Genomic DNA, 26,553 nt, shown 5'->3' with positions numbered 1-26,553 from the left:
CCCTCAGAGTTAGAGATAAGACACAAGCATGTAGATAAGGAATTGCAAAGCATCATGAGTTCTATAATAGAGTGAACTACATATAAAAATGACACAAAAGAGACTGTAATCAGCTCTGAGGATGGTAATTAGGGAATGCTTCCAAAAGGGGTGACATATCTGATCCCAGTCTTTTTTTTTTTTTTAAGACAAATGGGATCAACCCACATTCCTAACAGCAGTGTATGAGGGTTCCTTTTTTTTGATGTCCTCGTGACACTTGTTTCTGGTCTTTTTGAAATGGACCATTCTCATGCTTGGAGTTTGTTTGCTTGTTTGTTTTATATATATATATATATATATTTTTTTTTTTAAAAATCATTATTCCTTTTTGTACAGTTTGTGTTCTCAGGTGTAGTCCCCATAAAATTCCTACCAACAAGACATCCATGAACCATCACCGTAGTCTCTTGTGCTCTTCCCACCCATTTTAATTCCTCTCCCTCCCCCACCCTTGCTGAATGTCTCTGATTTTTAGTTGCCTGCTAGCTTTGTCTTTTTTTTTCATGATCGTTTATTTGATTCCCCTATATTCCTCCCGTAAGTGAGCCCAGCCTATATTTTTCTTTTTCCTTCTGACTTATTTCACTGAGCATAATCCCTTCCAGTTCCATCCATGTTGCTGTGAATGGCATGAGTTTATCTTTTTTGATTGCTGAGTAGTATCCTATTGTGTATATATACCGCATCGTCTTGATCCAGTCATCTGTTTTTGGGCATTTAGGTTGTTTTCATCTCTTAGCTATTGTAAATAGTGCTGAAAGAAACATAGGAGTGCAGGTTTCCTTTCAATTTAATGTTTTTGCATCCTTTGGGTAGATTTTCTAGGAGTACAGTTGCTGGGTGGTATGGTAGCTCCATTTTTAGTAATTTGAGGATCCTCCATACACCTTTCCATAGTGACTGAACCAGTTTGCATTCCCACCAGCAGTGTAAGAGAGTTCCTTTTTCTCCACATCCTTGCCAGCATTTGTTGTTACAGGTTTTTTCAATATGTGCCATTCTCACTGGTGTAAGGTGGTATCTCATTGTGATTTTTGATTTGTACTTCCCTGATTATAAGTGATGTTGAGCATTTTTTCATTTATTTGTTGGCCATTTACATTTCCTCTTTGGAGAAGTATCTTTTTTAGCTATTCTGCCCGTCTTTTTGACTGGATTATTTGCTTTGTTTTTGTTGAGTGGCATGAGCTGTTTGTAGATCTTTAACAATGGAGCTGTTGATGAAAGTGCCATTTTGGATGAGCAGCTTTTTGTTTAGGACTTTTGAACACTGTGGACACTATATAGCATGAGACAGCCAACCACTGTGGCCTTAAGAACTCTTTGTTTTCCCCTGTTTGTTGAATAAGTCCCATTGTTACTCCCTGAGCCTGAATGATCTTACTATTATGCACTGGTGAAGAACCCACAAACAGTTACCCATCCTCCACCTGGGCACTCTGCTTTTGTGGCATTCCTGTTGCCCGCTCTGAACACTATTTCACTCTTTTGAAATCTAGTTTGAGCACTGAAGAGTCAGGAACAGGATACTGAGCAGGTTTTCTATGATCCAGCAGACCGGGTAAAGGAGGAGTCAGAGTCCTCAATGGCTTTTTGCAGACTTTTATTGGGGTTTACCAGGTACACAGCAGGCAGGGGTACTGGGGGGCCGGGAGGCTGGCAGGCCTCCCAGCCCCCAGCAAGTTTTCACTCTGTCTGGGCTCTCTGGCGTTCTCTCTTCTTCTCTCGGCTTCTGCTCGTTCTTGGCTTCTCTTTTGGCTTCTGCTGGCGTCCCCGTGACGCCACCCTTAAAAGCACAGTCTTAGCCCAGGTGAATCCCATCTACCTATGCCCACACCCTATTCCAGGTGCCCGCCATCAGGCATGCATTCAGGACCGCAAGGATCCATCATCTATCCTGATGGCGGGAGGGCAGAAAAACCTGACATTTTTCCTTACCCTACAAGCACTATATGCATTTCTGGGTATGGATTATTAAGTCAGAACCACACCTGGGAGTTCTCTCTTGTATTCACAACCTTACTCTGGGGTTCTTACTCACATGAGGATCCTAGTTCTCTGGTTAGTGAAAGCATTCAGTCACTATCTGGTTTGAGCCATGAGTGTGTGTAAGGCAGATGTTAAGCATAACACTGCCTCAGGCTGCAAATAATAGCCTCTTCTATGAAGAGACACAGGTAATCCAGCCTGACCCTCCCCAACCAGTTAGGGCTTCAGCTGTTCTAGATAGGGAGCCATGTTTAAGCCAGTGATCATCACTCTGCACTTATATTCTCCAGTAGTATACTCTATCCTGGATGCCAACTCTATGCACGCCCCTCTCTCTGGTTAAGTCCTTTTGACCCAGCATCTCAGCACAGTTCAGTTACACCTGTTCTTACCCCTTCCTGCTGAACCTTTGAGCCTGATGTTTGCTGCTATAGTCTGTTTATCTTTCAGGGGTGTAGGGCAAATGAAGATTGGTCAGGCTTTTACACCACTGGCCTCTGTGGCTATCACTGACCTTGAAAGCAGAAAGTGCTTGGGAGCATGAGCTCAGGTATGCATGCCTGATTGTGGACACCTGGAGTATAGTGTGGGCCTGCGTAAGTGGACACACCTAAGCCTGAAGGCTGGTACCATTAGGGCAACATCACACACAGAACGGCTGCAGTGGAGAATGGTCATGAGAGGATGAATGACTGCTGCAAAAGGAATCCCAGAGGAAAGAGCATATAGAGATTCACAGGAGGGCCCAAGTTGCTGTCTCCCTGCTGGCTTGTGTCCCCTGTGTATTATTAAAAAACCTGTGGGGATGATGCCAAGTACTCCAAGGTTCTCTTTTAAACTGCCTGAACCGACAGTGAACCTACAGCCTGGGAAGGTTGCAAAACAAGGGGTTATTGACTTTGGTGCAGTTTTGTTGTGAATATATGAAGGAGGCAAGCTGTAGGGTAAATGAATTAATCAGGTTTTTTGTGCAACTAGTCTCTTTGGCTGTCATCTGCAGCCTTGATGGTGTTAATGCAAAAGGCGCTTGGGAGCGTGGACGCAGGGAAGGCATGCCTGATTGTGGACACCTGGAGTGTGGGTGCGGGCATGCCTAAGTACGCACACCTGAACCTAGAGGCCAGGCTATAAGGGTGGCGTTTCTCAGAGACAAGAGGACAGCTATGAGAGAACAAGTGGCTATAAAAGAGGTAAGACGAAGCGCGAATGCCAGAGAGCCCAGAGAAAGAATGTAAAGATTCCTGGGGGGCTGGGAGGCTCAGTTGCCTGCCTGCCTCTTTGCATACCTTGCCTGGTGTATCTGTGTACCTTGCCTGGTGTATCTGTGTACCTTGCTCCCTGAGAGAGCCATTAAAGCTTGAAAAATGCACCAAGGGCTCTGGGACCCCTTTATCTGTCTGCCTGAATCCATAGTGGACCCAGACTGGGATGGTTGCACAACACAAGCCCAGTCTCTTCACTCTATCATCCTGTCAAGTTTCTGAAATGGCACCCTCATTGCATACTAAAATTTATCTGTATTTACATCGCATACTGCTTTTGAAGCTAAGGCCCTGCAGCACAAACTGGTTCTTTTCAGCCACTGACTAAGTGGTGGGATCTGTTGGAAAAAGTGACTGTGCCTGGCCCCAGAAGCTCCTTGTGGGCAGTGCAAGTGCCCATCACCGTTGGCCCCACAGGGACTTAGGCTGCAGGCAGAGCCCAGGAGTGATGGCAAGCGGCATTGGTTCCCCTACCATACCACCCCAGGGATGCAGCCCCTGGTTCAGGACTACAGGGATGAACATGGGGCCCCATCAGGCCAGCTCCAGCGCTGTGGCTCCCTCCAGCTGCAGGCAGTAGAGAGGCCGTGGATTTGGTTCCTGGATCATCACAGAATGGGAAGATCAGGTGCAAAATATGAGCTGATGGTAAATGGCCCAGTCAGCCATGTTACTGAAAACTATCCAATCAGACTTGTAGGTGGAGGACCCTGAAAAAGAATATAAGGCAAGGCAGAAGCCAGCTCAGAATTCAATCTGCTTGAGGACTCTGTTCCTGGCCTTCAAAGAAAGAAACAGCATCCAGTGCTAGCCTCTGAAGGCTAGAAGAGAGCTGGATCCTGGCCCACTGCTGGCAGGCTGGCTCTGAGCTCCAGGCCCTCATTAACAGGACAGTGCCATCTTGTATGAACAGTTTTGTTTGGACTTTTGGATGCTGCTGGTATGAGATAGCAGGCCACTTGTGGCCCTAGGAACTCTTTGTTTCTTCCTGTTTGTTAAATAAACCCCATTGTTGTTGTTTGCTAAGCCTGAGAGGTCTTGCTATTATGTGCAAGGATAAAGAACCCTCAGACAGTGACCTGTCCTCCACCTGTGCAATGTCCTTTTGCAGCATTCCTATTGTCCCCTTGTAGGGTAAGGAAAAATGTCAGGCTTTTCTGCCCTCCTGCCATCAGGATGATGATGGATCCTTGCAGTCCTGAATGCATGCCTGATGGCAGACACCTGGAGTAGGGTGTGGGCATGCGTAGGTGGGTACACCTGGGCTGAGACTGGCTTATAAGGGCAGCGTCACAGGGATGCCAGAGGGAAAGAGAAGCAGAAGAAAAGGGATGAGAGAACACCGGAGAGCCCAGAAAGCATGAAGATTCGCTGTGGGCTAGGAGACCTGCCAGCCTCCTGCCCCCACTGCCCCCCGGCACCCCTGCCGGCTGCGTACCTGGTAAAAACTCAATAAAAGCCTGAGAAGCCGCTGAGGGCTCCAGGACGCTCCTTCACCCGTCTGCATAGAGAACCTGCAGTGGGCCTTCCTGCTGTCACACCCCCTCTCACCATTGTTTCACTTTTTATTCTTCCAATTTTTATGTTACTACTACAACCTTAAGCTTTAATTTCTATAGCATTATAGAAAGGTGCATTTAACACCTTGTAGGATTTGATCCCCATTATTTCTCTTTGAAAACTTTCTAGGCCTTTTTCACATTTTGTTCTTGAATGGGTCTTTTGGAATAAATTAGATGAACAGGGTAAATATAACCATAAAAAGAGCTTCTAGGGGCCTCCCCGGTGGCGCAGCGGTTGAGCGCTGGGTTGCGAAGCTGCCCGCGGCCTCTGCGGCGCCAGTTCGATCCCCGGCTGCTTCCCGGCCACCGGAGGAGGGTCCCACATGGCGCGCAGACCTCTCCTGCCGCCCGCTGCTCCCCTCAGCAGTGTACTTCGGTCCTTCTGCCTGTTCTGCTCCCCGCTCTGGCTCTGGTGGATTCTCTCACCCTCCCGCGCTTCTGACTGTACCCAGTGCTTGTATAAACAAAACAAACAAATAAATAAATAAATAAAAGACTGTCACTTTAAAAAAAAAAAAAAAAGAGCTTCTAAACTTTTTTTTAGCATTTTAGGTCTTTTACAACCTTAATCCCTTTTTAAAGTCTTACTAATTTAGTCACAGCTTTTGTGAAGGTTTCATTTTCATTTCAACACATGTGGAATCATCTTGAAGTCTTAACTCTTAAAATCTTCTTTATTTTAATACAGGTTCCTTGTAGTTTGGAATACTGGGATGAACTCCAGAAGGTTTTTGTTGCATTTCAAGAATTTAGTCTGTCTGAAAGCAAAGTGTGTGAACTGCAATTGCCAGACATTAACCATGTGAATGACCAGAGGAAACTGGTATCCTCGGATCTTTGGAGAATTGTGTTGAACACCAGTCAAAGTGGAGCTGATGACCAAAGGTAACTCAATGGAAAGTGAAATTACTCTAATTACATTCTGAAACAATCATTAAGTCATCTTATGTGGTGAACCTCACTTAGCTGTATCTGGGCTCTTTAGCCACTGCATCTGTCTGAAGTACAGAAGAGAATCAGGAAGCAAGAGAGGCTGATGTTTCAAAGTCTGTGTACTAAGTTCTGTTTTTACTTATAACTTAACCTTGTGACCCTCTCACTAAGAACCCATTCCTTAAATATAAAATGAAAAAAGTTCAAAAATAAACCCCAAAAAATAAAATCTTGTCATCTTGAACCAAAAAATATTCTAATACCCAGCAAGTCAACTCTTTTTCTGTATTTCCTTTCTTTTTCTCCATTATGTGCTTTTACAAGATTGTATCCCTAGCACACCATTTTGTCTCATGGGTCCTACTTTGTATTATAAATAGTAGGGCCTCCCCAGTGGCGCAGCGGTTGAGCGCTGGGTTGCGAGGCTGCCCGCATCCTCTACAGCTCGGGTTCGATCCCTGGCTGCTCCCAGGCCACCGGAGGAGGTTCCCGCATGGCGCGCAGATTTCCCCTGCCGCCCGCTGCTCCCCTCAGCAGTGTGCTTCATCAGTCTGCCTGCTCTGCTCCCCACTCTGGCTCTGGTGAATTCTCTCACTCTCCTGTGCTTCTGATTGTGCCCAGTGCTTGTATAAATAAACAAATAAATCTTAAAAAATAAATAAATAGTTGTGAATACTTTAACAATAATGTGTTCACTGAAAAACATTTGGAAAATAACACCACAAGTAATCATATCACACTGAAATAATCTCTAACATCTTGGTCTGTAGAAATCAGTCTTTTTTTATTGATTAATTTATATTACTAGTAATGTTTTATGCTTTATGTATTCTATTCTAGATCATTTGGGCTCTTTAAACATAATTACCTTCCTAGTCTATTGCCTACTAATATACAGTTAGTGAAAATAGAGTTGGAGGATCTTGAATTTACCTGTATGTAATGTAACAATGAAAAAAAAAAAAAACCACCCTTTGTGGAGTTGGCAGATGAATGAATATTTGCCTTTTTTAAATATAAGCTACCTAGTCAGACCAAGCAATCTCAGAAAATAGAGGTAACGGATAATTTAAATGATTTTTTAAATCTGAGTTTCAGTAATGTCAAGTTAGTATCATTTCTTGATTCTAATTATGAAAAAGTACATTTTCATCATTGAAAGAAGTATTTTAGACAAGGTTAATTCCTCTGAATCTGAAACATTCATAATAATTACTTTTGTTAGGAAGCCTAGCTCTATAGAAATGTGGATCATTTAAGCAGACAATTAAATTCAGACAGCTTTTGACATTGTAATCACAAATCTTTTATCCTCACCTGGGACTTTTCAACATATTAATAACTATTATTTCACAGTTGATCTTGCTTTTAAATTGTGATTAACCATTTTTCAAGTAGAACTTGACTTTGATGAAATTAAATTTTAAGAGTTAGTTTGAAAGTCAACATAAAATACTATTAAGGAATTTTTAAAAGAGATAGTAAATTTCAGCCAGAAAAAAAAAAATCAGTGCTTTGATAATATGTCAGCAATTACACAGGGAAAAAAAAACTACTATGGTGAGACCTAGTATGTTCTCTCATGTACAAAATCTGGAACTGGACAAAAACCGGACACATTTATTATTAGATTGACTTAATAATCAGTGCATTGGGAGGTGTGTGAATCATAATATTGGATATCACAGGAAGAAAGTTCATAAAAAATCAATCCCATGAAATGAAATTTCATCCATGCAGCACTCTCCTTGATGGACGGGGCAATGTTTTTGCAGTAAACAGAAGAGAGTTTATGTGGACCACTTTTGAGAGAAAATGTAAATGAATGTCAATGTGATACTGTAAAATCTCTCTTGGGAGCTGAAGATAATCACCAACAATTAAGTTAATCTAAGTAACCTGCATGGTACCTTGTTAGTCGGCAAAAAAAAAAAAAAAAAAGTGGGATGGGTAGATGTTGTTTTGTTTTCGATGAGGGAATGCTAGACATTATGCTAAGCGGTGTTCCTCTCATATTTAATACTGAAAGATAGGTGCTATTAGTATGCCCATTTTACAATGAGAAAACTGAGGTTTAACCAGATGAAGTAACTTGCCTAAGATGCAATATAAGTATACAAGCAATACAAGCATTTCCCTCTAGGTTCTCTCACTCCAGTCATGCTCTGCTTAACCTCTATTATATTGTCAAGCCTTTATTACCACAGAGGCTTCTCCAGAGAAAAGGTCAAGCCTTCATCAATCAAGTCAGATGAATGTTGGGTACCTGCAGTGCAGTAGAGCTTCACCCCAGAATGACATGAAGGGATGAATTTTTAAGGACCTAATTTCCCATATTATCTATGGATCAATCTAGATCTAGACTTACTAATTATCTCTTTTTTAAAGAATTAATAGAATGTTGCATACCTGAAGCATATAATGTTCTATAATACAGTGTTGTTTCAAGTAAAAAAAAAATTTATAACACTCTACACATCACCCAGGACAGTTAAAAACACCACTTTGGGACCTCCCTGGTGGTGCAAGGGGTTAAGACACAACCTATAAAGCTGTTCACAGCTTCTGCAGCATGAGTTAGATTCCTGCCCCCCCTTCCCCCCCCCCCCCCCACCCCCCAGCCAGAGAGCAACCCACATGGCATGGCAGACCTTTCCTGACTTGCCCGCTTCTCCACTAATCAATGTACTTTGGTCAATCTGCCTGTTCTCTTCCCCACTCTGTCTCTGGTGAATCCTCTCACCCCCCCATACCTCTGGCCTGTACCCCAGCTCTTATGCGCATAAATGGGTGAATCTTTAAAAAAAAACACTTTGGCTAAAATGAAGGTATAAATATATAAAACTCCTGCTATGCATCTTGCTATTTAGAATATTTCCTCTGTTCTAAAATTTTGCATTTTGAACAGGAACTTACTGATATTTAAGTTAACTACTGAATCCTGAGCATTTGTATCACTATGTCAGAGATCTTGCTCATTGGAACCATATTTACTTCTGTTTTTTATTTTGATACCTGGATCAGGTCAAGGTCCTTTGTGCTTAATTAAGGAAAGTATACAAATGTAGGTCTTGTATCTGTTCTCAGCAGACATTCTCATATTTATGACTGTTTAGCTTTGTTACACTTACATCATTTTAATCCTTGTTTAAAAAGTAAATATATGCCACTGGTATAGAGTATAATGATCAAGCTGAATATAGGAAAATATAATTTTACTGATTTAAAATAAAGAATACTGAGATTATATATACCACATTGTGTTTAAGGAATATTTGGTTTTGATATGAAATGCCACAATTTTTAAATAAAAGTCTAAATGTTAGATTAACCTAATAACTATTTTAGTCAGGATTCAAGATTGTTGACCAGTTAGGTATGGTAAGAGTTACTATGTAAACTTAAAAACACTCCTTTTTAAACCATTCATTTTTGCATTTAGGTAAAGTAAGGAATTGATCTATTTGTGATAGATTATGACACAAACATGATATTTCAACAATTTAATATGTTAATAGCATCTGCTACTCTCAAGATATAGAAAGGTAAATCTTAGAAACTCAAGAGTGTCAGAAATTGTGGTTGTCAAGAAAAATGCTTCAGATAAATACCTCAGATTGTATACTGAGAGTTTTAAAATAGATCTCATTGAACTCTTGCCTGTATTTTTTGTTTGCTTATTCTTTATTTTTGCCTTATTGAGATAAGATTGATTTACTGCAGTATGTATGACTCAGCAGTTTCAGCTCACACTTCTTTAGATGAATTATTTTAAATAATATTTTGACTAACATAATATCCTATTTCTAACAGCTCCTTAAAGTCGTATCAGAGTTTATAGTGTAAAATACATGTACAACTAGTTTATACATTTTGTTCTGAATGAATACAAGTCTTAATGAAATCTTTTACTTAATGATTTGTGTTAGTATGGCCATTTATGGAAGTTTTGAGAATATACGTAGCTGCATTTTTGTGATTAGCATTTAGTCAGAAACATGGAGCCCCAGAGTTTGTTTTCTTTGTTCATAAGGGATATTTCAGTAAATAACATTTCAGTAAATACCACCATGTATAACTATAAATCTCTAAATACTCAGTAAGAGTGTTGGAATGCGCCTAATTTTCATTTCACCAGCTATTTCAAAATCTCTCAAAACTCAGTTGAAGATTCACACTTCTGAGAATGCTAAATTACTGTTATATTTCCACTCTGGTAGCATTTTCCACTTTTCCTATAATAGTGATTGTTCTGTTTTATAGTGTTTCCAAATGTCTACATATCTTATATCACCAGTTAGCCCTGTGAGTTCTTTTAAAACAAGCATGTATCTCTTTTTTTCCTTCCATAGTTCTCTAAGATAATATAAATCACAGTGTTTCTTCTCTAGTTTCCTCATTGAATTGGGGATCCATTCTAACATAGCTTCAGGGCAAATTTCAGTTTTAGAAAATAAAGCATGGGGCCTCCCCTGGTGGCACAGGCGGTTGAGCGCCCGGCTGTGAAGGTGTCCACAGTCTCTAGCGCCAGTTCAATCCGGCTGACCGACCTCTCCTGTCTCGCCTGCTGCTCCCCTCAGCAGTGTATTTCATCAGTCTGCCTGTTCTGTTCCCCACTCTGTCTCTGAGGAATCCTCTCACCCGCCCGCGAATCTGGCTTGTACCCCTGTTCTTGTATAAATAAATAAATCTTCAAAAATAAATAAAATTTAAAAAAAAGAAAATAAAGCATAAAGGACAGTGAGGAGAGAATAAGACAGTATCTATTCAGTGATCTACAATTTAACAGGATGCACCTTCCCCTCCACTCTCATGCTTCTGTTAACTGAGACAAAGCAAGTAGGCAGCAAAGTTCCATGCACACCAGTCACCATGTATAAACTTCTTTTCACCTACAGCTTCTTCTCACCTTCCCTATTCATTTTAATCTCTTTTATTTGTATAATATGGTGCTAAGAAGACAACCAAGTGATGAGAGCACTTTTTGCAGTACAGTTGTCCATGGGACCTGGGTACTTTTAGACATGGTCGTAACTTTTATGGTACCTAGTACAGCATTCTGTTATAATAATGGTAACATGGATATAAATAATTTTTCAGTGGTGACACTGAAAGTATTTAATTTTTGACCAGCTATGTCATCTGAATTTTGATGGTCTTAAATAGGAGAATAGAAAAAGTTATATGAGAGGTGAGTGGAAGAAAATTAGATTGGAGGTAAATTAATATGGCCTGGTATTTGAGGAATCCTTTGAAATTTTTCTGCCAAATATTCATTGAGGATAATCAAAATGAAGTTAATTTTTTAAATTATAGATAACTCATGAATTAATACACAAGATTTGATGAAAATATGTTGACTATAGGATCATGGGTACTAGCTTTAAAAACCCGTAAAGAAAAACATTTCATATTTTAAGTTATTGAACTTCTTTTGTTATTTCCCATAGCTCTGCAAGTGAATCTGGTTCTCAAAGCACTTGTGACCAACTCGTAACTCCAACAGCCCTGGCTGCCTGTACCAGAGTCGATTCCTGTTTTACCCCATGGTTTGTCCCATCTCTTTGCATTTCCTTCCAGTTCACACACCTGGAGTTCCATCTTTGTCATCATCTTGACCAACTAGGCACAGGTACTCTTTACTTCATCTTCAAAATAATATCCACTGAATATTTATTGGTTTGTCTTAAGTGTTGCCATGACACAACTCATTTTTACCTAAATAATTTGCTTAGAGGAAGTAAAAAGGCTCAAAGGGGTTTCCACTCTATGTATTGGTGATGTTTCAAAGTGCTGTGATTGTTAATCAGTTCTCCACCCAAAGCTCCTTCCTACTGACCACCCCGCCCCTGGTTGTGAAACTTTTTAGAAGATAAGTCCATTTCCCTTACCAGTGAGCACTGCCAAAATTATTCTGAAGTTAATTTTGTATGATGGGTATACCCCTCACTTTTGAATTAGCTTATGTACCTATTATATAGGTTGCCAGTTCTACTGAGTTGTTTTTGCATATTTTCTAATGAGAATTTTCAAGGAAGTTACAAAATGTGAAGATGTTACTGTTACTTAAATTATTCTTTTGAAAGAAATACATTTGTTTTTGTTCTAATCCTGAGTCATTACATTAAAGGCATATAGATTCCAAAAGTACTTGATATTAACTGGTTTCAAAAGCATCAATACCTTCTACAAAAGATGGACAAATTTGCAAATATTTTAAAGGACTGGCATTTTTTAAAGTTTATAAAGATTAAATTTTGCCACCCATCAAAAGTGACCTTTTATAAATTTACTAATGTTACATGAATAATGATTCCTAAAAGTCTGTACCAAACCTTTCTAGTTAATACATTTTGATTCAGATATTAGGTTTTCAACATACATGTAATGGAAAAAGGGGGAAAATCAGATTAAAACTAAACACAGCTGCTGTTAAGCATCTTGCCTTTTCAGCAAAAATGGAGTTTAACCTGCTATTTCTAACTATTTGAATCATGTTTTTGTTTTTGAGATTTGGTTAGTAGATACAGAGTACTTCTATAAAACTCTCCTTCGATATGTACCTACTCTTCATTTCATTTGTTCTATTATCAGATTTTTGTTTGTGAACGTGAATGTAACTTTTGGACGATTACATATTTAATAGATTTGATAATAGACAGTCTTCTTTACAATATCAAAAGGCAATTGAAATATTGTAATATCCTCAAGGGAATTTTGAATTTACTAAACAGTTAATGTTGAACTAGCCAAGAAATTAATAATTTGAATGTCTTTTTATTCCTATAAAACATTGACTTACCTCAGCTGCTGTTTTTCTTATTTGTTTTCTCAACAGCTCCACCACAATACCTACAGCCATTTATTTCTGATAAAAATGTGCCTTCTGAACTAGAATACATGATTATTTCCTTCAGAGAACCCCACGTATATCTGCAACAGTGGAATAATAGTTCTCTCTCTCAGAAGATACGGTTTTCAGCTCAAGTAGACTGTAAGCTTCTTGAGTACAGAAATGTCACGATGCAAAGCATGGTCAAACCCTTCAGCATCTTTGGACAGACTGCAGTTTCGAACAATGCTGTAGAAAAGCTTCTTGACTGCACCATCATAGTTGACTCTATATTTGTAAACTTTGGACAACATATAGTTCATTCTCTGAATACTGCAGTACAAGCTTGGCAACAGGTATGCATATTCTAGAACTGTTTACAATTTGTCCATGGGATCTTTCTAGTCCCTCTAATTATCACTTCTAATAATAAGTTAAGCACAAACAAAAATGTGAGAGAATGAAGAATTTGATGGGCACCATAATATTTAGGGCCTTCTCTATTTTGGCAAAGTGATACATGTTATTTTTAAAAGCTTTGGAGAATATGGGTTCTCTACACATGCATGGGAGACCATGCCCACATTTTTGTGACTAATGTACCACATCTGTGTGGAAAGTAACATATTCCCAGAAATTTTTTTCCAAGTATTATGGCTTTAGTTTGCCAAAGCTTCAACTTAGCTATGTATCAAATTGTCGAAGCATCCATTGCAGAAATGAAGAACCTGTGTAAGCCTTTCTGATAATTAGCATTTCATCTTTTTCAAACAGAACAAGCAGTGAGAGGAACACCATTCGCAGATATTAATGCCCATCAACATCTTCATCTCCCTGTGTAAGCCTTTCTGATAATTAGCATTTCATCTTTTTCAAACAGAACAAGCAGTGAGAGGAACACCATGTGCAGATATTAATGCCCATCAGCATCTTCATGTGTGTAATATTGTGTAATATATACAGTCTTAGTCTCTCCTACCATCGTGGCTCTTTTGAATCAGACTCTTGATTAGTAACATTTTACTTTCATCTCTTCTCAGAAATTGGCCATAGCAAAAAAAGGAATGAAGGCATAAGTCTATGATGAATGGCATGTTTTACATGGGGAACCTGTCCATGTCCACTAACAGGAAAATAGTTTCATGAGAAAGTGTGGATAATATTATGCTCCGCAATTTAGGAACAAATCAATTCTGCTTTCATTACTATTATCAGTGTAAAACTGTATCTCCATAAAGTTTGTGTTGCTATTGAAGTGGAGATACTTCGCCATACTCTGATGTGTTATTTACATTTGTGTGGAGCTAGTCCTCCTGGTAAACTGGACCTTCATCCCACACTGCCCTTGTATAGGGGGAGAAGTGAAGGGGCTTGAGTTCTCTAACTTAAGAGTTTTTATGGGAATAAACTCTTTTCTTTATATGCATGAAGACCTATACAAGACTAAGGAATTAATTACCTAACATGGCACTACAATAGCAAAGGGAAAGAAGATAACACATCTGTTTTATATTTTAAAATTCTTTTTTAAGGGCATTCCATGGTTTTCTTGTTGCAAAGGACATGCGTAAAATAAGAGCTAGTGTGATCTAAATCTTTGCAGCTGGTTCAAATAGCGATGTGAAAAAAACCTTCATGGCTCCAATTTCTGTTTTTTGTCATATTTTGAACAATGCATTTAATAAAAAACAAACCTAGAAAATATAAAAGAGTCATTGATAGAGCAGTTAAACCCAGGATATTTTTGTCCTGGTATCAGGGCCATTATAAGAGGACTCATGTGTAACAACTACTGCAAAATGGCCTTCAGAAAACACCAGTTTCCTCCCAAGGTAAAAACATTCTCTTAAACACAGTTACACATATAAATAAAATATGGTGCATAAATATTTAAATGTTTCAAACCACATCAGAGTGTGAATGACTGACTGGTTAACACAGTGCCTTGAAGGAATATTCTGAGTTTTTTTTAAATGGAATTGTATATTTGATTAAGTAGAGCCATATGTCACGTAGCATATTGCTGACAGGTACATTCTATGAATAGTTGGTTCTGATTTATACAGGGATTTGGCAATGTTAACATGAGCCACAAGAGGATATACTTCTGTAATTGTTGCTGTAATTTTCTTGTTTCCTCCCATGTCAAGGGTACTTGCCACCAAGTTTTAATGCGGTAGGCATCTAACCCTGTGTATTCTAAAGTAAATACAGAAATGCTCTACTTTGAAATTATAGGACATTTGACATTGAAATGGCTTATAGAGGGTTATTAAGTTCATTGTTTCTAAGATGTTCTGAATTTGGTTTATCCCCTTTACAGGAGAAGTTTCATTTCCCAAGCTTGGACTTTATTGTATATATAACGCTCATATACAGTATAATTGTTGCCAATGAGAAATATGAATTTAATAAGCAAGACAGGTTATTTGAGTTCTCCACATACTTTTTATCAGACTCATATCTGAGACAAGTCATTTATCCAATGTGGATGGACCAGACAGTTGAAACATGAAGCAATTTGACCTTTCACTTTTAGATCACCAGGTCAAGATTAACAGAAGCCTTCATCAGTGTCTGATTTCTCTGGCTGTAGATTTTTTTTCCCTTTTGTAAGTGATTAATGTTTTGTGAAAACAGATTAAGAGTCCAGTTGCCATTTGCAGTTTGCTTTAAATTTCTATGTCACATCCCCAGGTTTAGACAAAACAACACTTAAAGAGGGTTTTTATTTTACCTAAAAGTCAAGGTTATACTTGTGTGTCTTGTCTTAAATGATACCTCTTTTTAATTGCAAAACCTTTACAGCACTCTAGCACGAATCTTAAATAGAAGCCACCTCTTAATCATAAATCTGAGTGAGCATTCTGAGATTTAACCTATATGATGTCATAATGGTGTACATGCTTTTTATATAATAGAATTTAAAATATTCCAAGAAATGCTTAAACTTAGTATAATGAACTTCACAGATGAAGGAGTAGAGAAAGAGTTCTCTTGACAATTTTGATTATTCCTTAGGAAAATGTAAACAATTCCCATATATTTTTCATTTACATTTTTTTCCTAAAATGCTCATCATTTATTAACGATCAGTCTTAAAGATGAAGAGAATAACAAATTTTTTCTACTACTCAAGCCCCCTCTAGTAACTTGAACTTTACCAACAAACTGATCCCAACACATTATGAAAACAATTTTGGGTCAGAATGTCTATCTGGATGGGAGTTTCCAATCATACATATCCTTTTTCATGTTTGCACTGTTGGACCTAAAGGAAGAAAAAAGGTTTACATGAAAGTAATTTTTGGTGATTATATAATGCTAAATGGGAAGATATCATCGAAACTAATTATACACTGTGATTCTAGTTCGAGTAAAGGTTTTTAGATAAATGTATAAAATAAAATTGGATAGGATAGACTAGAATAAGAACAGATAGGACTCTCAAAAGAAAAAAGTTGGGGGAAGAAAATTCACCAAAATATTACAGCTATTATCTGAGTACAAAATTAGAGACTTTGGAAAAATCCATGCTTTCTATATTTTCTAATTTCTCTACAGTGAAAATATATTATATTTGGAATTTTAAAAGTTAAATTTACTCATGTGTTTGTATACTGACTTTACCTGTTATTCATATGCTGCATACTAGAGACAACATTGTAAATAATACAGACCTGATTCCTGCCTTTATGTATCATACAGTCTTAATAATGAGGACAATGTTAAACCCAGAGTCATACAACTAATAATTTCATCCCAATAGGGATAAGTGCTGTGAGGGCAAAATACAGAGTGTTATGAGCATAAAATAGGGGGATTAACCTGGTCTGGGCAGAATCTCAGAAAACTATCCAAGGAAATGTCTTAAAAATAGAAACCTGACCCCCTTATAAGGGGGTTGCAATTGTATGGGGAATATAAAAAAAAAATTAAAAAAAATAGGAACCTGAAAGCTGAGTAGATAAAAGTCAAGTGAGAAGGACGAGAGGTGGAAGCAAAGGAAAGGCACCAAGGTAGGAAAGAGTTTGACATGTTGGATGAATTGAAAAGAGGCTAGAATAGTGTTGAAGGAGCAGAAAAGGACTGGCAGAGCTAGGCTATAGTGAGCAGAGGGACAGTGGCTCAAGATGTGATGGGAGACAGACCAAACAGGACATCTGAAACTCAATGGCAGACAACATATTTGTTGATTATAATCACTTTGGTCTCACTTAGCCAGAGACTCCTTTGGTGATCAGTGTAGCCATCAAACAAGACTCTACTCACAGAGAATGGTGAGGGCTAGAAGCCCTCACAGGCGTTTGGAATCATGAGCTACTTTGGGACCTAACTTATTGCAGCCATAGAGCACTGTCTGCCCACTTTGGGGGCTAGATGTCTAGAAGTGGATTCTAATTCCCAAAATAATTCTGTTCTAGATGAGGTTCTAGGTCTAGTCTAGTCTTAATTCAGGCTGGATTCCAGTACATTCATCCATAGACTTCTTGGCTTCAGACTTCATAATCACTCAAATCACTGTATTTGTGAGTGACAGCCCATTTTTTTCTCCTTTCTCTCAGTAAATATAGCATGGCATTGTGATGTTAGTTATATCCATAGCTGGGAAATTGAGGACAACTGGGGACCCACCAGTTACGTGTTACCTCTCATTGTTTGTAAATTGATTCTCCGAGATTTTTTTTCTCTTGCCTTCCCAAGTTATTTATTTAGCTATTCTTTTAGTTTACAAAAATATTTGTTTTTTAACCCATAAGCACAGAAACACTCTATTACTTTGCCAGTGTTTATTGTAACAACATATACTACTATTAGAACAACAACATAATGGAGATACCATTATGTTGAGGAGGAGGTATCAACACAGAAACATACTAGTAACTGGCTGAGCCTCAGTGGATTAATGGAAGACATTCGTTGATTGATGACTATTAGCTGAAACAGATACCAACAACTGTTTTTCAACTTATATTTCTTTGAAAACTACAACTTGGCTTACACTGACTCTAGAGTTGATCTGTTTTCTGTGTTCAGCCTCTTAAGAATAGAGGGAATGTTATGGTTTTATTTACATCTCTCCCTAAGCAGATTTATACATGCGTGTGTGCACACACACACAAAACACACCCTCACCCTTCCCCTTAACGAATCTGAGGATGTATACCTAAATGATCCTTACTTTCTGTAGGGTACAAACTGTGGCTTGGGTAATTGGTCTTGATTGTTGCATTTAGAAGGCCAGGGACATGGTAATTCTAGCCTCCAGTATTCTGTTTAAAAATGTGTACTACCCAGTACATGTTAATTCATTTTAAAATGTTAAAAGTTTGAGGGATCTTATTGTTCTTTTACTCTTCTGTATGTATGATTTATTTTGCAGGAGTATAAATCAAAACATATTCTTGGAACATTTAAGATCTCTTTAAGGTATTTTTGGTGCTTATCCTGGAAGTATAGAATACTTTGTATACCAGAGCTAATGACAACAGATCTTTTAGTGTTTCTGTGTTGTAACAATCGCCACTGGGCAGACAGCTGCCAAACATCTTGCAATTAATCTGATGCACGTTGGCTTTCGTATTCTTTTTCTTTCAGAACAAATGCCCTGAGGTAGAGGAGTTGGTCTTCAGCCATTTTGTGATCTGTAATGACACACAGGAGACACTGCGGTTTGGCCAGGTGGATACTGATGAAAATATTCTACTGGCGAGTCTCCGTAGTCACCAGTACAGCTGGCGTTCTCACAAATCCCCACAGGTATTTGAGAAACAGCCTTACAAACACAGCAATTGTTAAGGTTGGGGATTTGTTTTATACTGCATTTGTGTGCCTGTGTCCAGTTATTTTCTTTTTTAAGTCTCCCAAGGAGCCACACAGTGTAGCTACATCCGACGGAAACCCAGAAATGTTTAGAGAGGAGCACACAGTACATCCATGCTAGTTTGGGAATGGAACATTCTCCTTTCCAGCATGGTGCTATTGAGGCAACATCTTGTGGTGATTATGAGGTCGGTCTGTAGAGCCCCAGTTCACAGATTTGGATCATGGCTCTATGTATCTTTGAGTGATTTTCTGTGCTTTGGTTTTCTCATATATAAAATGGTTTTAAAAATAGTACCCATTTCGGGCCTCCCCTGGTGGCGCAGCGGTTGAGCGCTGGGCTGCGAAGCTGCCCGCAGCCTCTGCGGCGCCTATTCGATCCCCAGCCACCAGCGAGGGTCCCACATGGCATGACATACCTCTCCTGCCACGCCCGCTGCTCCCCTCAGCAGTGAATTTCGTCAGTCTGCCTGTTCTGTTCCCCGCTCTGGCTCTGGTGAATTCTCTCACCCTCCCATGCTTCTGACTATATCCAGTGCGTGTATAAATAAATAAATAAATAAATAAATCTTTAAAAAAAAATAGTACCCATTTCCCAGGCTTGTGAGAACTAAAGGAGCTAATATGCATGAAGTACTAGAATAGTACTTGATATATTGTAAGAATTATGTGTTGACTATTATTACTTGTTTAATTCGGATTTTGACCATGTGCGTACTCTGTGCCAGGCATGTGCTAGACACTCAGAATTTAAAGCCAGGGAAGTCATAGCTCTCGCCCTCCTAGGACAGCTCGTGATCTGTGATGAAGTAAGCACAATGACAAAATATGTCCAAGAGAGTGTTGAGAAAAGACAAAGCAAAGGATATCTGTTTTCCAAGTGGTGTAATTCCATTTTCCTGTCACTTTAGATGGGAATAATTAGAGGGATGTGCCCTGCAGGGATAATATGAGGATGAATTAAACACAAAGATGTGATCTTAAATGAGTAAAAGAAATCCTAGGAAGTACTCTCAAGAATAATGTATTTCTAAGACTCTGGGTAATAAGGAAACTACTGTCTGCTTGTGATTAAAAGAAAGTCATTAGATTAGAGAACAAGTTTTCCCATCTGGCCTATAGACCAGCTTCAGAATATGTTATACCCTCCGGCTCCCTCTTGCTTTTTTTTTTTTTTTCCAGTAGCTAGATTCTGATTTTACTTCTTTTTCATCATATTGCCACACCATTTGAAGTAAATTTGGAAAAGTAGATACATTACAATTCTTAAGTATATTTAATTCTAGTTAATCTGACAAGACAGTACTATATAAAACCTTTTTAAATGAAAGTTTTCACAAAAGTTTCTCAATGTGATATTACACTAATAGTTTTAGAGTGAATGAAATGCCTTTATTTTCTAATTTTCTTCTGGAAACATTTCCCATTAGAGATTTTAAGTTGTTGGCTCCATGTAGCAGTTAAAGGACATTTTGTTTATTTCAAAATGAGGTTTCTGTTCATATTTTTTCTTGTTTCAAGAGCGAGAACATACAGATACATACACCAAAAAAATTAACACTTGAAGTTCCTAACACCCAGAGACAAACCAGGTTATACCTGTATAATCTTTGAGAGTTTTGAAAGGCTTCTATGGCAGTTGCATTCCCAGCAATTTCTAGCAATGGCAGGAAAGAAACCTCTGAAGGCTGCAGTAATGCTGCAGATCTTAGCCAATGGCAAGCAAAACAAAAGAAGCTTAACTCTCCCTCAGCCATTTTACGTTGCATAGACTGTGGGCCTCAATATTCCCTGGATCCTGAAGCCAGTATGGGTGGGGAATCATACAAACAGAGTGCTCTTCCTGGTAAGGATGTATAGCTTCTGGGTGGGAAGGAGAGCAACAGAAAAGAATGGATGATCTTTTCCACAGTCAAACCTTTCATATGAATACTTTAACACTTTCTCAAGGTCTTCTTTTATTTATTGCTGGTTTTGTTTTCACTATATTCCTGTGTGGTCTGTATTATTTGTTATGCATATTTGATAGATAAGGAGACAAATAAAAACATTAAGTTAGATAGTGATAAAGTTGGGACTGAATCCCATTATCTTTTGATTGTCAGTATAGTGTGAATGCCACACTATTCCAGACTCTCCTAGGTTTTGGCCACATGGTTTGTCTGTTAGAATAACCAAGCTGTGAAGTTTCCAGAGAAGGGCTGAGAAATCATTAGTATAATAATCCACATTTAAAGTAGACTAATATGGGATTCTCAGTCCAGTATGGACCCTTGCAAACTTTTAACTATATTACCAAAAGCATTAAGAACATTTTAATGACAAATTGGAGACAAAATAGCCATTCATTTTTATTTCTACTTAAGATGAGCAATGGTCATTATAATCTTCAGGGTAAAACTCAGAACAAAATTGTAAAAACTGTGTCTCTGTACTACATCTATTTATGCTGAGGGAAGTATGTTTTATACCCTCTAAAGCCAGAGGTCTTATTGGCCCTAGAAAGTCTTCAAGGAATTCTTTACATCCATGATTGCAAATTCTGCCCTGTTCTAATGAGAGATTACGTGTGAGGTTCAGAAAAACTAGCCACTTAGCTTCACTCTGCACCTGGAGGTAGTCACAGACCCACAATTGAGCAAACTGTTCCTTTTTCCAAACACCAAGTCATATCCTGCATTGCCCAGCAGGCTTGGTTTTAGAAACATTTGTGTCTGCATGTTTATGCTATGCATGTTTATGGGTGTTAGTCAATTCATAGTCTCAGGGAGGATTTCTAAAGTTCATAGAATTTAACTCCATTAAACAATGTAGTTTATATTGCAGAGATCAAGAAAGTGGCAATGACACCTGGAAAGGTTTCAAAGAGGTCAACATATCTTAGAACCACACAGGAGGTTGCTAACAACAATAAGTCCCAACAGGATGGGAAGAAACATGGACACAACCAATTCCAGAAATCCAAAGCTGGAAAATCTTTGAGAACTGAAAAGTTATAAACGCTCCTTATAGTTTCTAACACATGTTCCGTGGTAAGATCACTTAAAATGCTGGATATTCTTGCCTAAACAAACAAATGAAGAACAAAACTATTTCCCAGGGAATAATTGAACATATTCAGCTGCACAGTCATATGTGCCACCACAAAGGCCCTTAAATATCCCACTTCAGTAGACTTCAGATCAGGTTGGATGAGAACAATAACCAGCAAGAGATTAGTCTTCAGAGAAGTACTTCACATTATATAGAGTTGAATCTAGGGACTGGAAATGTGAGTTTAGGTAATCTTTCCCAGAAAATGGACAGTATGTGTAGCTCAATGTCAAGAGAAGCTTTGTTACCCAAATTGAATGTAATTACACCTTATTCATTAGTAGGATTTGTGTATAGCCTATTCAAGCTAACCTTTCTGGTTAATAGAATACACTATTTGTTAATTAAACTGCTTAAAATAGGAGTGTCTCTACCTTCCATGTATGAATTTACATTTACTTTTACCCTCAAAACAATGAATTTATAGTTTAAACATTGGTTTAGAGTTTCAAATTCTAGCTACCAATGACATAATTTTAGTAACCAGACCATCAAGTAAGGTGAAAATGGACTCTAGACAGAATTATATAAATTAACAAATTATTTCTTCAAAATGGATGTAATAGAAAGTTTCATAAACTCGGGGAAAAAATGGCAGATGTTTAGAAAATGCAAAATACAACAAGGTATGAATTTCGAAGAGCATCTGGGAAATACTATCTAATCAGATTTAGTGATTAAAAATGTAAATCATGCATTACTGTAAGAAGTGGGGCAACCTTTTCTATGTAAAGCCAGATAGGCGATACTGATTGTGCTTTCAGGTTCTTACTCTCTGTCATAGCTACTCCTGCTGCACAAAAGCAGCTATGTTCATGTGTCTGTGTTCCAGTATAACTTTAATTCACAGGCATTGAAATTTGAATTTCAATCATTTTCACACATCATGAAATACTCTTAATTTTTTCCCAACCATTTAAAAATACAAAAACCACTCTTAGTTCACCAGATATGCAAAATTAGGTGGCGTGTCAAATTTGACCCACAAGCCAGAGTTTGCCAATCCTTGCTTTAAGATCTCTCGGTAGACAAAATTCAGTCACCTAGAGGTTAGATATTAAATTGTTTTCACTCTGATCTAAATAGTTTTCCTAACCTTGAATATTTTGATAAAATGTCTCAGAAATTATGGCTAAATGACAGATAATAGTTTAAATCTAACTCTTATATAGTCAACCTGTGCTCATCAAATAATAGTAAAATATTTTAAACATACTTATTCTGGGCTAATCATTGTATAGACAAAGTTCTTTAGGTCTATTTTTGAAATTTAAAAATTCATTAAAGTTAGGTTTGATCCTTATTTCCTCTTTGAAGGGAAAGTAACAGATTTTTAGTATCTGCCTACCTTGCAGTAATTAGTTATTAATTTCATTAACTAATTTCATTTAATTAATTTCATTAACTATTAATTTCATTAGTTATCTTTCCATTTCCATTTCTATAATTCGCGAGTACATACACAGAAACAGCACATTCCTGTTGCCACTCTCACAACTTAAAAAATTAAAAAGCAGACTTAGGGAGGCAAGGAAATATACTGTACTGGCAAAAGTGTTGAAACGAATAAAAATTTTCAGATGTTCACCTATGCTTTTACATGACATATCATGGTTGTTAAACTTTGTTTAGAAAGGACAAATGAGAAGACACTGTCACACACTGAAAGTGTAAATGACATTGATCCTTTCTTTTCTGGAAGCAATTTATTAAAGAAGCATCATAGCTATTAAAATGACCATAACCATTGACCCAGTAAATCTCCTACTAGTAATCTACTATCAAGAAATAATCCAAATTAAAACACACACAAAAATATTGGTAACAGTGTTACTTAGAGTAGCAAAATTTTTTTTAACACCAAAATTTCACTTTCAGTTAAGTAAATTCTGGCATATCTTTAAGGAAAATTATTATGGACTTTTACATTTTTACATAGAGAAGGAAAGTGCTACCATATTTGTCAGAAAAGCAGGATATAAAATTTTATAAAAACATGAGCATAACAATACAGAAACAAATGTGTAGAAAACTATTGAAAGGAGATATATCAAAATATTACCAGTGATTACCTGAGTGGTGAGTCAAGATGTTATTTTTCCACTGTATTACATTTTAACATACTTTTTCAACTTTTAAAAATAAAAGGTATAATTGAATCTGAGAAGTTAAGTAAAAACTCTGAAAAAATTATATGCAGGCTTAAAGGTAAGAATCTCAAATACTAACTGAAAAAGTGTCAAATGTAGTGATATATCAAGAATGCTTATCTTTGTTCTCAAATGAACTACTGCAATAGTTTTTTTTTTTCGATTATTAGTTATGGCTTTGCCCTACTCCTGTCTACCTTTCAGACTATATCTTGAATAATTTTCCTAAATAATGTTCTGATTATTATACTTCCTGTCCAAAAACCTTAGTTTCCCCATTTACATATTAAATAATACCTAAATTACCTAACAGCCAAGTCCTGAGTCAATCTACTCACAGTTCTTGTCTACCATTAATTCTCTGTAGATGCTTATTTAATCTCACTCTCTTAAATTAACTAAAATCTCCCTTGATTAATTTTCAATCTGTAAATGAAGTGTTTAAGAGTTAACTAGCACAGTGAAGCGAGAACAAGGGTAGTATTCCAAAAAGAGAAGCCAACATGTTTGGAAGCCATAGAGGCATGAAACAGCATGCAATAGCAGAGGAACTTGACTAATTTGGCTATAATGTAGAGTAGTGGAACTGCAAGAGGAGAAAGTAAGTGAAGGCCATGAGGGCCCTGATAGGCTGTGTGAAGCAATTTTAATGCCATCTTGAATCAGTGGTGGCAGAAAGGCAAGATAATATATAAGCCCAGCAAGGTCAAAGTTGACTTTCCACAGAGGCTGGGTTTAAAGGATGAGTAGAAATTGGCATAGTAGACACTAGGAAGGAGCACATCAGGTAGAACCACGGAAATACATAAATATGTCACATTCAGGAAGATTGAGATTTTGTTCAGAATAACTCAGCCATAAAAACTGCATGCCTTGCTGAAGAGATGTGTGCTGGTACATTGGCTCTTGGATGGCAGTGGTAGAAATGCCCTGATTGTAGGATTGGCCAATTTTCATGGCGTAAATGCTGCCACCATAGCTGATTTCAGGTTGCCAATGATTTAAGAACCAGCTCACAAAATTCCTGAATACTTAGCAATTGTTTTTCATAAGTATGAGCTAGGTCAAGTGTACCATCTTTTGGAAGAGTTCTAAAAAGCATGGCAATTCATTTTGAGGAGATATAGTGCATGTAATGGACAGCTTTTGGCTACTGATGGGTTTAAGTAGAGGAATGTCAGGCTCACATTTGCATTTGGAAAAGATTCCTGTGGTATAGTTGAAAGGACAGTCTAGAGGAGACAGAGTATGAACAGAGTGGTATGGACAGGGGTACATAGTCAGGAGTGAGAGAAATGATAACATGAACCAAGATAAAAGTCATAGATTGGTGTAAATGCCTAACAAACATCTTTCTGTGAATAATAGTTATAAATTCTAAGAAAAACAAAAACAACTACCTGAGGGCTCTGGAGACTGAACAAAGGCAGGCAAATTTTGGAGCAGACTTGAAACCTTGAACAAATAATATGTACGGAGTGAATTTTTCTTTTTTTTTCTGTGACTTTGCCTTGAGGACCACCACAGCTATAGTCTTGCGAGACCTTGAGTAGATTACCCAGATAAGCTATGTGAGATAGTAAATGTGTGTTGTTTTAAGCTGCTAAATTGTGTTGATTTGTTACTCAGCAATAGAAATATAATACAACTTGTCAAGAAAAAAATGTTAATAAACTTGAAGATAGATTGAAAAAATCATCCAGTCTGAAGAAATGAGTGAAAAGTAGATTCAAACAAAATGAATAGAACATCAAGGATCTGTGGGACAATTTAAAAAGGTCTAGTGTATGTATAAATAATTGCAATCCAAAAATAAGAAGAGAAAATGGGGCTAAAAATTTTAAACAATTTCAGAAAATTTCCCAAATTTTGTGAAAGATAGAAATGTGTAAACCCAAGAAGCTAAGAACACTCCAAACAGGAATTTCAAAACAGTTCACACTCAGGCATCTCATGATAAAACTAATAAAAACCAAAGAACAAAATAGTGATATAAACATAGAATAACTATTATAGAAATAAGGATCAGTAGAATTTAGGGGTTCGGCAAATGAATGAGATCAACTGAAATGTAACAAGTGGTATTAGGAAAACCAAGACATATCAGGAAAGCTCCAATACAGTGATGTCCTAAAAGCCAAAAAAGGAGAATACATAGAGTTCTAGAATTATCAGTGTTGTCATGCCATAAAGAGATTGTAAAGTGAGACAACTAAAAAGAAGAGACCATTGTATTTGGCTACCGGGAGATCATTCATGGCTCAAAGCAGCATTTTCAGTGGCAAGATAGACATGAGATTACAGTGATCTGAGAAATGAATGGGAGGTAAGGAAATAGACTAGGCATGAATTCTTTTTTTTTTTTTTTTAACATGATGGATTTTAGCTAAAGAAAGCTGCAGGGTCAAATAAGGGTTTTAAATGGAGGAAATTTAAACATGTTCATTTCTCTTTTTTTTTTCAACATTAGATTTAAATTTATTAGACAAAGTGCTGTGACATTTCTTGTGAAAGAGATACAAGATAATTATTAAAACTGAGGGCTATATTATAATTATGTTATAATAGATATTCTTTTTTTTTCAGACCCTGAAGTTGCTTTATTCTGCAGGCTCATAATTGTAGAACATAGTGTATATGCAGTTTTATTATTTTTTTTCTTTAGAAGAAATAAGTGGCAAAATTAATGTAGAAAAGAGGGGGAATTATTAATGGCATAAAGTGTTACAAGGAGAGATGAGGAAGGAATCCAGATCCCATGACACTTTAATAAAGTGATTTCCCACAATATCTACCCCTGTATTTTTGCTTATAATAGACATTTGGCAAATAGTCACTGTATAAATAAATGTTGAGCTGTCTCACAA

At 37.5% G+C, this 26,553-nt stretch overlaps 1 protein-coding gene across 3 annotated transcripts in view; it reads left to right on the top strand.

The window, feature by feature from the left end:
• VPS13B (vacuolar protein sorting 13 homolog B) overlaps nt 1–26,553 on the top strand; it is a 622,702-nt gene that overhangs the window by 525,932 nt on the left and 70,217 nt on the right. For all 3 annotated transcript variants that reach the window (XM_054692064.1, XM_054692063.1, XM_054692065.1), the window contains 4 exons: nt 5,544–5,740; nt 11,239–11,420; nt 12,627–12,976; nt 18,219–18,380. In XM_054692064.1, coding sequence (XP_054548039.1) covers nt 5,544–5,740; nt 11,239–11,420; nt 12,627–12,976; nt 18,219–18,380 — 891 coding nt within the window. The remainder of the gene's footprint in view (nt 1–5,543; nt 5,741–11,238; nt 11,421–12,626; nt 12,977–18,218; nt 18,381–26,553) is intronic.

The sequence above is a fragment of the Talpa occidentalis genome, unplaced genomic scaffold, assembly GCF_014898055.3.
Source record: "Talpa occidentalis isolate TD23 unplaced genomic scaffold, MPIMG_talOcc4v2.1, whole genome shotgun sequence".
Classification (NCBI taxonomy): Eukaryota; Metazoa; Chordata; class Mammalia; order Eulipotyphla; family Talpidae; genus Talpa; species Talpa occidentalis.
Note: the sequence above shows the minus strand (reverse complement) of the source record. Positions and strands in the feature narration are given on the sequence as shown.